The sequence below is a fragment of the Arachis hypogaea genome, chromosome 15 (genome assembly GCF_003086295.3).
Source record: "Arachis hypogaea cultivar Tifrunner chromosome 15, arahy.Tifrunner.gnm2.J5K5, whole genome shotgun sequence".
Taxonomy (NCBI): Eukaryota; Viridiplantae; Streptophyta; class Magnoliopsida; order Fabales; family Fabaceae; genus Arachis; species Arachis hypogaea.
In genome coordinates this window covers 123,297,166-123,312,738 of record NC_092050.1, presented here as the reverse complement: position 1 = coordinate 123,312,738, position 15,573 = coordinate 123,297,166, and the positions used below count along the sequence as shown (strand labels likewise).

At 35.2% G+C, this 15,573-nt stretch overlaps 1 protein-coding gene across 1 annotated transcript; it reads left to right on the top strand.

Moving 5' to 3' along the window:
* The first annotated feature begins 1,204 nt into the window (after positions 1-1,204).
* LOC112748816 (probable sugar phosphate/phosphate translocator At1g06470) lies at positions 1,205-14,302 on the top strand. The gene is made up of 4 exons (XM_025797057.3): positions 1,205-1,277; positions 13,241-13,299; positions 13,558-13,652; positions 13,747-14,302. Exons 1-4 carry the CDS (start codon positions 1,205-1,207, stop codon positions 13,847-13,849), a joined length of 330 nt encoding a protein of 109 aa, XP_025652842.1. The 3' UTR covers positions 13,850-14,302.
* The last annotated feature ends 1,271 nt before the right edge of the window (positions 14,303-15,573 follow it).

The window sequence follows — 15,573 nt, the reverse complement described above, 5'->3', positions numbered from 1 at the left end:
CCATAAATAGATATTTAAAAATAAAAATAATTTATTTTAATTAAATTTTTTTGCAGGGGGAGTGTATGATTTTAAGAAAAGCAGTAGCCATTTTTTTTTCTGCCTTTTTTTAGGCCAAAAAAAGGAAGGTACCCATAACTTTCTTGCCCTATTTATGCTCGACTCTTTTCAGGAGCTTGGAGGGTGGGACACTTCACTTTTTTGAAACAGTTCCAAAAAAAGGAAGGTACCCATAACTTTCTTGCCCTATTTATGCTCGACTCTTTTTAGGATCTTGGAGGGTGGGACACTTCACTTTTTTGGAACTATTTTGTACTGCAAATTTCTTAAGATGCATCACTCACATTTTTTGAGTGTATGATTGATAAAGTAATTTTCTCATGTATTGCAGGATGCTTGCAGAATAATATAACATAAACATTGGCTCTTGATAAAGAAGCCTTTTGGAATTAAAATTCTAACTTCTAAAACTAAAATTAGGCATAGTACTGTTTAACGTACTTGAAATTGATGGGGCCGATGGTTATTCCATGATCCGGGTCCAGCAAGATGCGGTGTCCGTTGGGGTGTACCTCAGAAACAATGTAAGGACCCTCCCATTCGGGAGCCCATTTTGGCAAAGACATCTTCCTTATTACTGCGCCTACTGATTTTTAGTATCAGATCTCCCTCTAGGAACACCCTAGGCCGAATGTGCTTGTCATAAGCTAATGTCAGTCTCCGGTGATATTCTTCCATCTTACTTCCCACAACTTCTCTTTTTCCTTTTAGCTCTTGCAACTCAGCTTCACGATCCCTTGACTTTTAGAATACGCGTCAACACCCTACAAGTAATTGGGGTGTTCTCGTCTTTCTCCATATTCTCCAGATTTGCGAACAAAGGTGGTGAGGGGGTTCTATACCTCGTTTGATCTCTAGCCATCACGTCGAAGTGTTCCTCCCCAGTGGAGTCGCCAGATGATTCGGGTGGTTTCGTGAAAAATAGATTAAATGAAAAATAATAGTTAAGATGAGAGATTAGGGGTAAGTAAACTTGTGAGGAAGACACTTCTATTAATGGCAAATAAGCAATACAAGAACTAATAGTGAGGAAGAGAGGTGGAGAACAAGTGTTGAGACCTCCACTAATGTCACAAGAGGATGAATGAGCTTTGTTTAAAGTGGACAGGAATAGTTTACAGAGAAGAGAAGCTCTCAGAAGAGGATGAAAGTGAAGGTGAAGGTTAAAGTAAAGGATGAAAAGGGTTTCAAGGTCTATGAAGAAGAAGATGATCAAGGTGAAAGTGAAAAGTGAGAGTGAAGGATGAAAAGTGAAGTTTTGTTGAAGGTGAAGGTGAAAAGTGAAGTGAAGGATTTCAGAAAAGAAGCTCTCAGAAGAGGATGAAAGGGTTGCTCACAGAGGTGGCTTGGGGTCCTTTTTATAGTGTAAAACCATGATGAAGAGGACACCCTTTGGCCAATGGTTTTAGTATGATATTTTGGTTTACTGCTCTTTCCAAAATATCTTTAGGTACTCCTGTCACCTCAAGTCTTGTCAACTGAAAAGGTAGAAATTTGATTCCCACACGTTAAACTAAAGCTCCTGACATGTGACATTAGTGAAGGGACATCTAGTTTGGTTTTCTTTCAACTAGATGACACCTTTACACTCCAAATCCAACCAATCCACTTCCACCAATATAGTTCCCACTGAAGAGAAATTCAACTCCTCAAGGTGTTCTTTTGGGTTCCATCCTTTTAGCCCAATACCTTTAGGAGGAACTTAACTCTTTTTTGACCATGTTTGTAGGTCATTATAAAAATAATTATGTACAAAAAAGGTTTATATTTTTAGTACACAATCAGGTTCTAATAACTCTAACTTTTTCCAAGGAAAGACTAGGACTTGAGGAATCAGAATTAATTCATCCACTTAACTTACCTTCATAGTTAGAGGTTAACAAAGTGGGAGAAAAATCCAATTCTCATTACAATTGATAAGGATAACCAGGATAGGACTTCCAGTTTTCATACCTTGCCAAGAGTCTATTTTATAGTTATTTATTTTATTCTTATTATCATTCAACATACTGCTTCCTTACTTTCAAAACCCCCAATTTACAAGACTCATAACCAATAATAAGAACATACCTCCCTGCAATTCCTTAGAAGACGACCCGAGGTTTAAATACTCGGTTATCAATTTTAAAAAGGGGTTTGTTACTTGTGACAACCAAAACTTTTGTAAGAAAGGTTGATTGCTTGGTTTAGTAACTATACTTACAACGAGTATTTATTATAACTTCTAAACCATCAATCTTCAGTTCTTCAAAATGGCGCCATTGCCGGAGAATTGCAAACGTATGTCTTATTATTGGTTATTGTAAATATTTGCTTTTTATCTGTTTATTTATTTTTATTTTTGTTTTTATTTTTGCCTTTTCGTAAATTAAGAGGTTATTGGTTTTTATTTAGTTATTAAAAATTTTTCAAAAAATTTGTTCTTGGTGTTCATCTTGATCTTCAAGTTGTTCTTCGTATTCATCTTGACCATCAAGTTGTTCTTAGTTTTTTTCTTCGTTTTGATCTAAAAATTTTAAGTTTAGTGTCATTTTATTGTTTTTCTCTTTCATCATTAAATTCAAATAAAAAAAAGTTTTAAATTCAAATTTCAAAATTTCAAAATTTAAAATTTCAAAATTTAAATTTCAAAATTTAAATCTTTTTCAAAAAAAATCATATCTTTTTTAAAATCTTATCTTATCTTATTTCAAAAATCAAATTTCAATATTTAAATTTCAAAATTTAATTTTCAAATTTCAAAATTTAAATTTCAATAACCTTTTAATTTCAATTTGTTTTTATTTTTGTTTTTTTTTAATTTTTATTTGCTATCATGAGTTCTCACCCCCCATCGCTATGAGTCTGGTTACAATTATGTTGCAGGAAGAAGAAATTACAATGAGAACAGGCATCAAGGTTGGAACAATCAAAGATGGGAGGAGCCACAAGGATTTGATCAACCCTCATGGCAACAACCACCTCCAATAGACTATCAACAACCACCACCATATGCCTATAAACCCTCTCCTCAACATGACTTTGGACCACCATACTCACAAGCCCCTTACCACCAAACACCCTCATATGACCCTGACCCTTATCCACCAGACCAACCACCTTATGAGCCATATGAACCATATCTAGAACCACCCCAATTTCAATCCGATTACTCCCAAGAACCACCACTTCCTTATGTACCATGTCCATATCCATCACCTCAAGAATCAACGGAGCGTTTCAAGGAAGCAATGGAAAAGACTTAATGCAACCCTTCGCCAACTAGACCAAGTAATAAATCAATTACCTTCCAAACGTTCGGACATTCAGGGAACCCCCATGGCTTCATGTGGGCAATCTAATGAAGAACATAGCATGAAGGAGATACTAGAAACTCCAGTGGATAGTAAGGAGCATGACTTTGTACTGGAACAAGTGGAAAAAGCCAAAATTATCAAAGAAGAAGAATTGGTTGAAGATTTAGGAGATGCGAAACCTCCATTTGAACCTCAAGTAATAGAGCCCCCTTCTAAGGAGTTTGAATTTGATGTTGAAGAGGGTGTACAACCTCCAAGACATGTCATAGTTAAGGACTTGGAAGAGGTTGGTCAAGATATGGAGATTAAAGAAGAAGAAGCACAGCCTCCCATGCCCTTGGTGAGCAATGAAGAAGAGATTGAATTGGAAGAAAGCTACCAAGAGGAAGAGGTTGATATTGAAGAAACTTGCAAAGAGGTGGAAGTTGTCAGAGAAGAGCACAAGGGAGTAGAGCTTGCAAATTCATTAACAATGCCTCCCCCTAAGTTGCCATCATCCTTCACAACATTCAAGTGGGTAAAATTCATATCCCTTAGCTTTCTAATTCCACTTGAATATGGGCTACTGGAGACGGATGGTCAACTTAGAGCTCTTTGTGGCATTAAGAGTAAAAGAAAGATGGTTAGTAGTTGGAGTTGTCAAGCAAGGTTCAACATGGTTGTATGCTCCAAGTTGAAATGCAAGGTTTGGTGTAAAGCTCAATTGAATGGGTCTAGGAAGTTGTTTGGCCGCCTTAGTGAGAATTCAGATTGCCTGCCACTCGGATGGAACAATATTGCTCAACAAGAAGACGGGTGCAAAAGCAAGGTTTGGGACCCCGGAATTCAGTCCAGCAATCAACACTCTTGGGGCCTTGTCACCTGCTTCAACTTACTTGAAGGCTTTCTGCGGCTAGTTTGGGATCCCGGAGGCCATTGGAATCACAAACATTGGTGGAGATTTATGGATGAATTCAAGCACAAGCCACCATAACAGGAAGTTCATCCAATGTCCAACTTAAGGACTTTAACTAAAAGTGCTAGGTGGGAGACAACCCACCATGGTATGATCGTTCTTTTTCAATTTTATTTCGTGTTGTTTATTTTTATTTTACTTTATTTTCATTGAACCTGGAAGTTTTCATAGCATCTACATTAGCACTGCATATTGCATACTGCATAATTGCATTAAGATTAAAAAAAAAAAAACACGCACACGAGAGCGTGGCTGGAGGCGTGCCTTTGGCACAAATCACCCCACGCGACCGCGTCGCTGAGGCGTCTGCGTCACATGGGAAACATGCCTCCCACGCGTCCACGTCACCCACGCGAACGCGTGGCTCTGTGAAATTGACGTAAAAGGGTGTAAGGCAGTAAGTTGGGCCGGAGTGGGGCTGGAACCATGCTAGAAGCACAAGCCCTCTCACGCGAACGGGTGCCCCATGCATTTGCGTCATATTGGAAATAAGGCCATTCACGCGATCGCGTCAACCACGCGAATGCGTCACCCAACATTTGGCACAATAAGAGTTTGAACAGAGAGTTGTGCAAGTGCGAGGCTGCCCTCGCGCCAGTAGCATAAAACGGGTCACGCGACCGCGTCAATTAGTATAAGTGCAAGTCGCGCGACCGCGTCACTCACGCATCCGCGTCGCCTGCGCGCACAACTTATCCAGATCAGCGCCAATTATCTTATCTTTTCTTTTCTAATCCTAATTTCTTCTATCTTTTCTTCTTTCTTTCTTACTTTATTTCTTTCACTTCTCATTCTTCTTATCTTTCTTTTTATTTTACTTAATTTATTTGCATATTTCATTCATTGCATTTTAATTTTGTGCATATTTTTATTTTCTTTTCTAAATTTATTATTTTTCCATTGGTGTTCAAATGTTCTTATTGAACTGTTACATCTTTTCTGGTATTTTCTTGGTGCTTAATGACTTGTTTAATTCTGATTAAGTAATATTATTTAAATCAATGCCAATCTTTTATATCTGTATTACTTTTGCATTGACATGAATTTATATTATCTCTCCTTCCCCACTCTCTTCCCCATTGTTACAAATTTTGTACCACTGGTATGCCATGGCTTCTATTGTTTTCTCACGTACATGTTGAAGCTTCCATGTAAATGAGACCCTTTTCATTTGGCATTAACCCACTCATGCTTCATTTATTTTCTTATCTCTATTTCTGGGTTACTTTTCTTCCCTTTTTCTTTCAGGATGGCCACCCGGAAGGGAACCGGAAGACGTTTACATGGGGAAACAAGACAAGTCCATCTGCACAATCTTTGGAGAAAAGCATCAGTTGGAACAACCCGTCCACCTGCACATCTCAGCATGCACCGAGGACGGTGCAATCTTTAAAGTGTGGGGAGGTCGATACCAATCTCCATGGGTTAGTTACTCTTCTATCTCAACATCAATGGTTTATTTTCCTTATTAGTTGTTGCATTTGCATGTTTGAGTACATGATTATTTGATTTTGTGCATATTTTACCACTTGGTTGAAGAAATATTTTCTTTTTCAAGAAACATTTTTAGAGCATTTTACTAATTTGAATAAAATTTAATGTTAAACTTGTTTGAAGAAATATTATACTGGAACATGGTTTAGAGCTTGAACACACAAAACCTGTGAGATTTTAAGCCTATTTGAATTGGTTGCATTTTATCAACCAAAATTTTGTTTTAGTGTGTATTTTTCTCTCTAAATTTGTGATCTTTGTCTTGCTTAATTCTATATTTCCATGGTTTGATGTATGCATACACTTACATGATTGAGGCCTTTGTTTCACTGAGCTTACATACCCATATGGCCTTACCTTTCATTATCCCTTTCAAACCAATTTTGAGCCTATTTTACCCCTTTGTTCTTTACTTTAGCACATCATTAACTCTAAGCGAAAAACAATAATGTCCTTAATTTAAATCCTTGGTTAGCTTAGACTAGTAAGAGTGCTTATGATTTAAGTGTGGGAAAATTGGGTTTGGAACCATTTGGTTTGAGAATTGAGTATGTTAGAATTTTCTGAAAATGTGAAAGAAATGTTTAGGACATGATTCATGCATCCAATAATTTAATCATATGCATTGAAAAAAATAAAAGAAAAAAAATATATATATATATTTTCCTTTACATACCCATAAGTAGAAGGGGACAAAATGCCCCAAAGTAAATGATGAAAGCAATGCATATGTACTATACTCAAAATCGGATGCATGAATATGTGGAAAACATAGTTAACGGGCAGTTATATTTTGCATTGTAATTACATGGATTGTCTTAAGTTAGGTGAGAAAAGTTTAAGTTAATTAAGGATTCAGATTTTAGTCCACTTGGCCAAATACAATCCTACCTTGACCCTAACCCCATTACAACCCTTAAAAGACCTCTTGATATGTGTATCTGTGCATTAAATTTTTGTTGATTGTTAGATGAAGAGCAAGCCTTAGAAAGCAAGGTTAGTAGAGAATTGAGAGAATCGAAACCTTAAACACATGAGTGATTAGAGTGTATACACTTCCGGTGAGGGTTCGATGCTCGATTCTTTGTTCCCGGCTTTCATGAGCTATTTTCTTCTGCAAGTCTATTTGTACTTCATTTTTATGATTTGATTTAGTGAAATCCAGTTCATGTTTGTTCTTGAAAGGTTTATTTACTTTTCACCAAGTTGGTAGAAACATTTTGCATTTAGTTGCATTCATATAGATAGGATTGCATTTCATACATTTTACCATTCCTCTTCACTCCTTTATAGCTTCTCTTGAGCTTAGCATGAGGACATGCTAATGTTTAAGTGTGGGTAGGTTGATAAACTACTATTTTATGGTTTATCTTGTGCTCAATTGAGTGGTTTTTATCAACTCTTTACCCACTTATTCATACTATTTGCATGGTTTTACATTTGCCTTCCTAATTATGTGCTTTGATTGAAAACATGCTTCTTTGGCCTTAAGTTCCCTATGTTTAATCCTCTCTTATTACCATTAGATGTCTTGATATGTGTGTCAAGTGATTTCAGAGATTACAGGGTAGGAATGGCTCAGAGGATGGAAAGGAAGCATGCAAAAGTGGAAGGAATACAAGAAGTTGGAGAAATTGCTAAGCTGTCCAGCCTGACCTCTTCGCACTCAAACGGCTATAACTTTAGCTACAGAGGTCCAAATGACGCGGTTCCAGTTGCGTTGGAAAGCTAACGTCCGAGGCTTCGATTTAATATATAATATATCATAGTTGCCCTTACGCTAGGTGACGCGAACGCGTGCTTCACGTGGACGCGTCGCAGTTCCGAAAATCAGCGTGACAGATTTCTTCTCTAGCGATTTTTGGGCTGTTTTCGACCCAGTTTGCGGCCCAGAAAATACATATTAGAGGCTATAAAGTACGGGAATCCATTCATTCATGATCATAAGCTCATAATTCATAATTTTTAGTTTTAGATGTAGTTTTTAGAGAGAGAGGTTCTCTCCTCTCTCTTAGGATTTAGGATTTTAGGATTTCTATTAGTTTAGTTCAACTCATCTTTAGTCACAGGTTCAATATTCCTTTTATTTTATATTTCTCTTTTATTTTCAGATGCTTTAATGCTTGTATTAGTTATGTTTCCTAATTGGCTTATGAACTCCATGTTAGAATTGATTTCTTTATTAAATATAATTTGAGGTATTTCAGAATTATGATTGCTTTCTTTTATTTATATAAATAATTTATATTTTTCCCTTTTGGCTTTGGTTGAGTCATTGGAGACACTTGAGTTATCAAACTCATGGTTGATTAAAAATTGGAATTCTTCCAGAATTAATTCGGGTTTCAATAACTCTAACTTTTCCCAAGGAAAGACTAGGACTTGAGGAATCAGAATTAATTCATCCACTTAACTTACCTTCATAGTTAGAGGTTAACAAAGTGGGAGAAAAATCCAATTTTTATTACAATTGATAAGGATAACCAGGAAAGGACTTCCAGTTTTCATACCTTGCCAAGAGTCTATTTTATAGTTATTTATTTTATTCTTATTATCATTCAGCATACTGCTTCCTTACTTTCAAAACCCCCAATTTACAAGACTCATAACCAATAATAAGAATATACCTCCCTGCAATTCCTTGAGAAGACGACCCGAGGTTTAAATACTCGGTTATCAATTTTAAAAAGGGGTTTGTTACTTGTGACAACCAAAACTTTTGTAAGAAAGGTTGATTGCTTGGTTTAGTAACTATACTTACAACGAGTATTTATTATAACTTCTAAACCATCAATCTTCAGTTCTTCAAGCTTCTTATGAAGTTTGGATTTGCGAAGATGATTCCTTCTTTCCTGTTCCATATCAATAGCATAATTGGGATCATCTTGCTCTTGGATTGATGGATGTGGGTGCTCTTCCCTGGAGGGTGGTGATGGGATGGAGAGATTATTATGTGGTTGAAAAGAAAGTGCACTAGAGCTTGAGGGTTGAATATTGGAGGTAGAGGATTGGTCCATGCGGGATATAAGTGCTTGAAGAGTAGAGGTGAGACTAGTGATAGAGGAAAGTGTGGTATAAAGCTTTATTTGCCCTTGGCGAATAACACCAAGGGTGTTGTCATCCAGTGGAGGTTGGGGTGGATAAGGGTTAGGGTCATATGGAGGTGAATGGTGTAAAGGGGCTTGTGAGTTTGGTGGTTCAAAGGTATGTTAGAGAGGCAGTTCATAAGCATATGGTGGGGCTTGTTGGTAACTACAAGGGGGTCCACCATATTTATCATCTTGGTACGCTCCCTGGAATGGCTATTGACTATAGTAATTTGGTGGAGGTTGGTTGTCACGAAAGGGTCCACCATAACTATTGTCTTGGCATGCATTGTAGGATGATCATTGCCCATAGTACTTTGGAGGGTGCTGCTGCCGAAAGGGTTGATCAAATCCTCGTGGCTCCTTCCATCTGTGATTGTTTCGACCTTGATGCATGTTCCTGTTATAATTTCTATTCCTTACAGCAACATTGGAACCAAACTCAAAGCGAGAGGGGTGAGAATTCATAGTAGCTAATAAAAATTAAAAACACAAACAAATAAACAAGCAAAAGAAAAGAAAATAAAATAAAGTAAATAAGAGAAAAGATTTAAAAAAGATTTGACTTTAAGATTAGAAAAGATAAGATAAGTTAGGTAAGAGAAGATAAGTTTTTAAATTAAAAGGTTTTTGAAATTTAAATTTTGAATTTGGAAATTAAATCTTGAATTTTCAATTTTAAATTTTGAAATTTGAAATTTGAAATTTGAAATTTGAATTTTGAATTTTGAATTTTGAATTTTGAATTTTGAAAAAGTCAACAATATAAGATAAAGATTTGAAAAAGATTTAAATTTTAAAAAGGTTTGATTTTGAAATTTGAAATTTGAGTTTTGGAATTTAAATATTGAAATTTGAAATTTGATTTTTGAAATAAGATAAGATAAGATTTTGAAAAAGATTTGAATTTTGAAATTTAAAACTAAGATAAGATAAGATAACAAATTTTAAAATAAAAATCTGAAAATTTTTTTTTTCGAAAAAAATCAATTTAAAAGTAAATATTTACAATAACCAATAATACGGCACACTTTTACAATTCCCCGGCAACGGCACCATTTTTTGACGATCGGATTTTTATCGGTAAAGAAATTCACAAATAAATTCTCGTTGTAAGTATAGTTTCTAAACCAACAAAGAATCCTTTTGTACAAAAGTTTTGGTTGTCACAAGTAACAAACCCAATAAAAATAAATAACCGAAGTATTCAAACCTCGGGTCGTCTTCTCAAGGAATTGCAGGGAGGTATGATTTATTATTGGTTACGGAAAAGATAGAATTTTTGTTTTGGGTTTTTAAAATAAGGAACAAGTAATTTAAATGACGAGAAAAATAAATTAATAATTAGAAAATCTCTTGGCAAGGTATAAGAATTGGAATTCCTATCCTAGTTATCCTTATCAGGTCTGATGAGAATCGGGTTTTAATCCCACTTAGTTGACCTTTACTAAAGCAAAGGAAGGTCAAGTGCACTAATAATTTGATCCTCAAGTCCTAGTCAACTCTTGTGGAAAGACCAGTTTTAGAGCGATACAAATCAATTAGCAACTCCAATCTCAATCAACAGTTGAGTTTGATAACTCAAGTATTACTAATTAATCAACCAAAGCCAAAAGGGAAGAAAATCTACTCGAATGAAAATAATTTGGATAAATCAAAAACATCAATAACATAAATAAAACGATCTTATATCTGGAATACCTCAATTTATATTAATTAAGAAAATCCTAACATGAATGGTTCATAAGTCAAATTGAAAAGATAAATAACAATTAAAGTAATAGAAAAAATAAAAGTAGAAAATAAATTAAAGGAACATTGAACCTGTAATTGAAGAGAAGTAGCCTAAACATAATAGAAATCCTAAATCCTAATCCTAAGAGAGAGGAGAGAACCTCTCTCTCTAAAAACTACATCTAATCCTAAAATTATTAATTATGAATGTTGTATTAATTTGTTTTTTTTATATAAATGGATGCATTCCCTCACTTTATAGCCTCTAATCTGTGTTTTCTGCGCCGAAAACTGGGTCAGAAACAGCCCAGAATTCGCTGGTTGCGAACTCAAACACGCTGATTTTTGTCACTGCAATGCGTCCGTGTGGAGCACACGTTCGCATCACTTATCCTCAAGGAAACCATGGCAAATTATATATCATTTCGAATCCCCAGATGTTAGCTTTCCAACGCAACTAGAACTGCCTCATTTGGACCTCTGTAGCTCAAGTTATGATCGATTTAGTGCGAGAGGGTCAGGCTGACAGCTTTGCAGTTCCTTTAATTTCTTGTATTCCTTCCACTTTTGCATGCTTCCTTTCCATCCTCCAAGCCATTCCTGCCCTGTAATCCATGAAATCACTTAACGCACATATCACGGCATCGAATGGTAATAAGAGAGGATTAATATTAGCAAATTATAGGCCAAAGAAATATGTTTTCAATCATAGCACAAAATCAGGAAGGAAAATATAAAACAAGCGATTAGTATGAATAAGTGGGTAAAGAGTTGATAAAAACCACTCAATTGAGCACAAGATAAACCATGAAATAGTGATTTATCACTTAGTTAGACAAACATAAAATAGGGTTTGGAAGTTCAAAAGCATTAACAGTTAATTTAGAATATTAAAAATAGGCAGATAAATAAGTTGGGAATAAAATATTGAGAAAGCAGTTAAGGTTTCAGAGTTATCTATTTTTCCGGATTAATTTTTCTTACTAACTATTTTAATCATGTAGGATTTAATTTATGGCAAACTATATGTGACTAGACCCTAATTCCTTAGACCTTTCTAGTCTCCTCTAAAATTCATCAACAGCCAATTCCTTGGTCAATTAATTCCAATTAGAGGGTGATGATCAAATTCCAGTTTATATGCCACAAAAACTCTAATTACCCAAAATTAAAAGGATTATATGTCACGTATCCCATTAAATCCAGGTAATTAAAATTTAGGAGAATATGTTTTCAAGCTGTTGTTCAAGTAAAGAGCTTTTCCAAGTTTTACAAGAACTCAAATAGAAAGAGGGTCATACTTCCGTTCCACCCAAATTCATAAGATAAAGAGCGAAAGCAATTCTTAAAGTATAAATCCATACATAAAAATTAAAATAGAAAAAGCAATAATATCAATCCATACAAATAGACAGAGCTCCAAACCTTAACAATGGAGGTTTAGTTGCTCATGGTTCAGAGAAAATAAGGATTGTAAATTATAAATTGGAATAGAATAATGTTGAGGTGGGATCCCCCGTTAACTAATGTTAGGATCCTTTTATATCTAATCCTAATAAATTTAAAATTCAAATTTCTAAAACTAAAATCATATCTTTTCCTAAAAATAATATTTGAATTTAAATTTGAATTAATTAACAAGTCTTCAGTTGATGGGTGGGGATCACTTGTTTTGTCCATTCTGCAGCTTCTAATCTGTGTTTTCTGGGCTGGAAACTAAGTCAAAACAGCGCAGAAATTGCCCCCAGCATTTTTCTGTGTTTTCTGTACGTGGCGCATGTCACGCGTACGCGTCGATGGTCTTTTCTGCGAGTCATGCGGACGCGTCAGGTACGCGTATGCGTCGCTGTGCGAATCTTCAAATCACGCATACGCATCAGCACGCGCACGCGTCGCCATGGAAAGCTCCTATTCACGCGTACGCGTCAGTTACGCGCACGCGTCGCTCCTCGCTGCCATCTCCTTTGATTCTTGTGCTGTAGAAACTCCATCAAATCCAGCCGAATACTACCTAAAATAAACAAAATTGCAAAAGACTCAAAGTGGCATCCATATTGGCTAAAATATAATTAATTCTTTATTAAACTCAACAAATTAGATGCAAATTCACTAGGAAAAGATAGGAAAGATGCTCACGCATCATATACTTCACATAAGTAGAAGTTGTTTAGGCTTGAAGGATAGATGAAGCATTGGCCCCTTAACCTTGTATTGAAACATAATATGTCTAGAATCAAAGTGGCATTTCATGCATTTTCTTAGAGTATAGTCTTGATCTAAAAGTAATATTAGAGTGCCCACTAAACTCTAGTTGCTGCCTTGCTTCGATGAATTCATAACTCTTAATTCCATTGATAAATTCTTGGTTTCTGATTGATTATGTCACTCATTTCCTTAATCCTTAATTAGGATTAGGATTTCACTTCGTTATAAATAGAGATAGTATTCCTCTCTTGTAAACACATCATGTTCTATTAGACTAATGCGTCCATATTGTTTAATAATCTTTCTTCTTCTCTTTTCTTTCTCTTCTGCTTAAAACTTATAGTCTCAACAGGCAATTATATGATATTTTTTCTTGTTCCAGGTGTTAACTGAATATTTTTTGGTTTCAGTAACCAGTGCAGCCACAGTCACAATAGCAGGAGTAGTCAAGGAGGCCGTCGCCATATTGGTATGAACTACGCTTCGATATTGTTCTTATCTTTTGATATGAATATCCAGTGGTTCCTCTTAATCTTGTATATTTATTACCAGATCCTTTCGGTATCATTTTGTCAAGATTACATTGCTTCAGTATATGAATTAATTTAGTACTATATTTTTTATAACTATTGCATGTTATATTCGAATAGGATAGATGTTTCTTAGTGTTGCGGTTGCTGATTGTAGATTTACTTGCGCTTTCTGATTATATGTTGTTTATGTGTAGGTTGCGGTATTGTACTTTCATGATAAATTTACATGGGTGAAAGGACTCGGTCTCTGCACTATTCTGTCTGGTGTCAGTTTATTCAACTGGTACAAGTAAGTCGTCAGCAAACTTGTCTTCCAAAATTCTTTTTCCTTTAATTCTATTATGCTTGTTTATATGTTTTTTCGGTCTATTTTTCTATTTTAGATATCTGAAGCTTCAGAAGGGCCATTTTGGTGAAGGCGAGGTGGCAGTGCTTCACACAACAGATTCTGCTGGCAAATATGTTATTCTTGAGGAGATGGATTAGCAGGATATCTGAAACCTTCATAGCAACATCTTCAAAGTAAGTCCCTCAGTTGGACTGTTGTTAAGTGATGCATGAAGCTATAATAACTTATTTATCTACAGATATATATAAATTGACTTTCCCTTTTTAATCATAAGATCATTAGTGCTTGTCTTGGTCATCTCAGGGCTTGAATGTTGATGTTATCAACTACTACTGCTATATGGCACTCATTAATACTTTGTCAATGGAGAAATGTACCACTTTTATTGTGCACCTTTCTTGTACACCTTTCGTTTATGATATAAAAGAGGAATTTTTTTTATCTTCTCTCACTTTTTATCAATCACTTTTAATAGGTATATAAGAGAAGTGTATACTAACTACTAAGTAGTGCATATAAGATCTCTCAATTGCTATATTTGTGTAGCTCCTATGACTCGCCTGCTGACCGACTTCATGTCATGTTTTCAGCAGTTACCTCTTGATGCTTCCATTGGATTTGTGATGTGAAGGTGCTTTCCAAGTTTATTAGACCGAAGGAAACAAATCGCCTGGCGATGATCAACATTTAAGCCCAATCATTCATCACTTCCATTTTAAAATTTTGTAATTGAATATCTTGTATTCTGTTAGTGTTTCATCCAGTAGCACAAATTTTGGTATTCTTGACTTGAATTGTCAAGATATATTTTGTAGATTAAGGCAGCAGGGTGTAGTAGATCAAAGGTTCATTTTTGTTTTAATGTATCGAGTTACATGTATTTTTTGTTCTTATGTAATAAAAGTAACTCTCTTATTTTGTTCATCTAATTCTGAGTCATGTTCAATCTTATAAAAGGGGAGTATAGATTCTGAAAAAAATTCAATGGGTAAAAAACTCAGTGGGTAATTTTGAGTCATCTAACTCTACTGTTTATATGCACGCTTTTATAGTCCTCTATCATTACTCAATATGATATAAAACCAAATTAACAAAAATGGGTCTAGTGATGATGACCTTCAAACTCAGAATTTGGATAAAGTTCTTTGGCAAAATGATGATAATAGCGAGAAATACACCAATTGCAGAGAGAGAAAAGATTCTGACCGTAAATACATAGCAGAAATATTTCTCGCATCAGGGCTGCTCAGTAGCCCCAGCTTAATCCAGGCAGTTCATTCACCAGGTCGCCTGATAAACCCAAAGTTGTTCTTTGCGCTTGAACTATTGAAGACAAATAAGCTGCAGTTCAATATGAAGCACAATGCCGGAAGATTCTTAGGATAAATAATCTTGAAGAAATGCAAAAAAAACTCATATTTGATGTTGTTAATGAGATTCTAGTACAAAAAATTAGTGCCTTAATATATGTATATTTTGGCTAAAAAATAAGTTTGACTTTCTTAATATGCAAGGAAACAGGCAAGCATTGTTTATAAGCCTAAACCAGTACAAGTCATGTGATGATAAATAAATATTTGAGCCTTAATCATTTAAAGAATATTTATAACTCATGAAACAGCTTGAGTTATATGAGAAAGTGGCACGAAATTTAACTTTGTTAACCAAAATATCCAACTTCTTGGTAGTTATTTCTCTCAATAACTACATAGAACTGCTATAGAGCTTTCTTTGACATGAAGCTAGCAGAGAATTTGATAAGTAAATAACTCAATTGGAACTTCAAATTGCATAGCAGGGTTCATAAAAGAACTGCTATAGAGCTTTCTTTAACTAACCTTTTGGATCATTGATAGCCTTA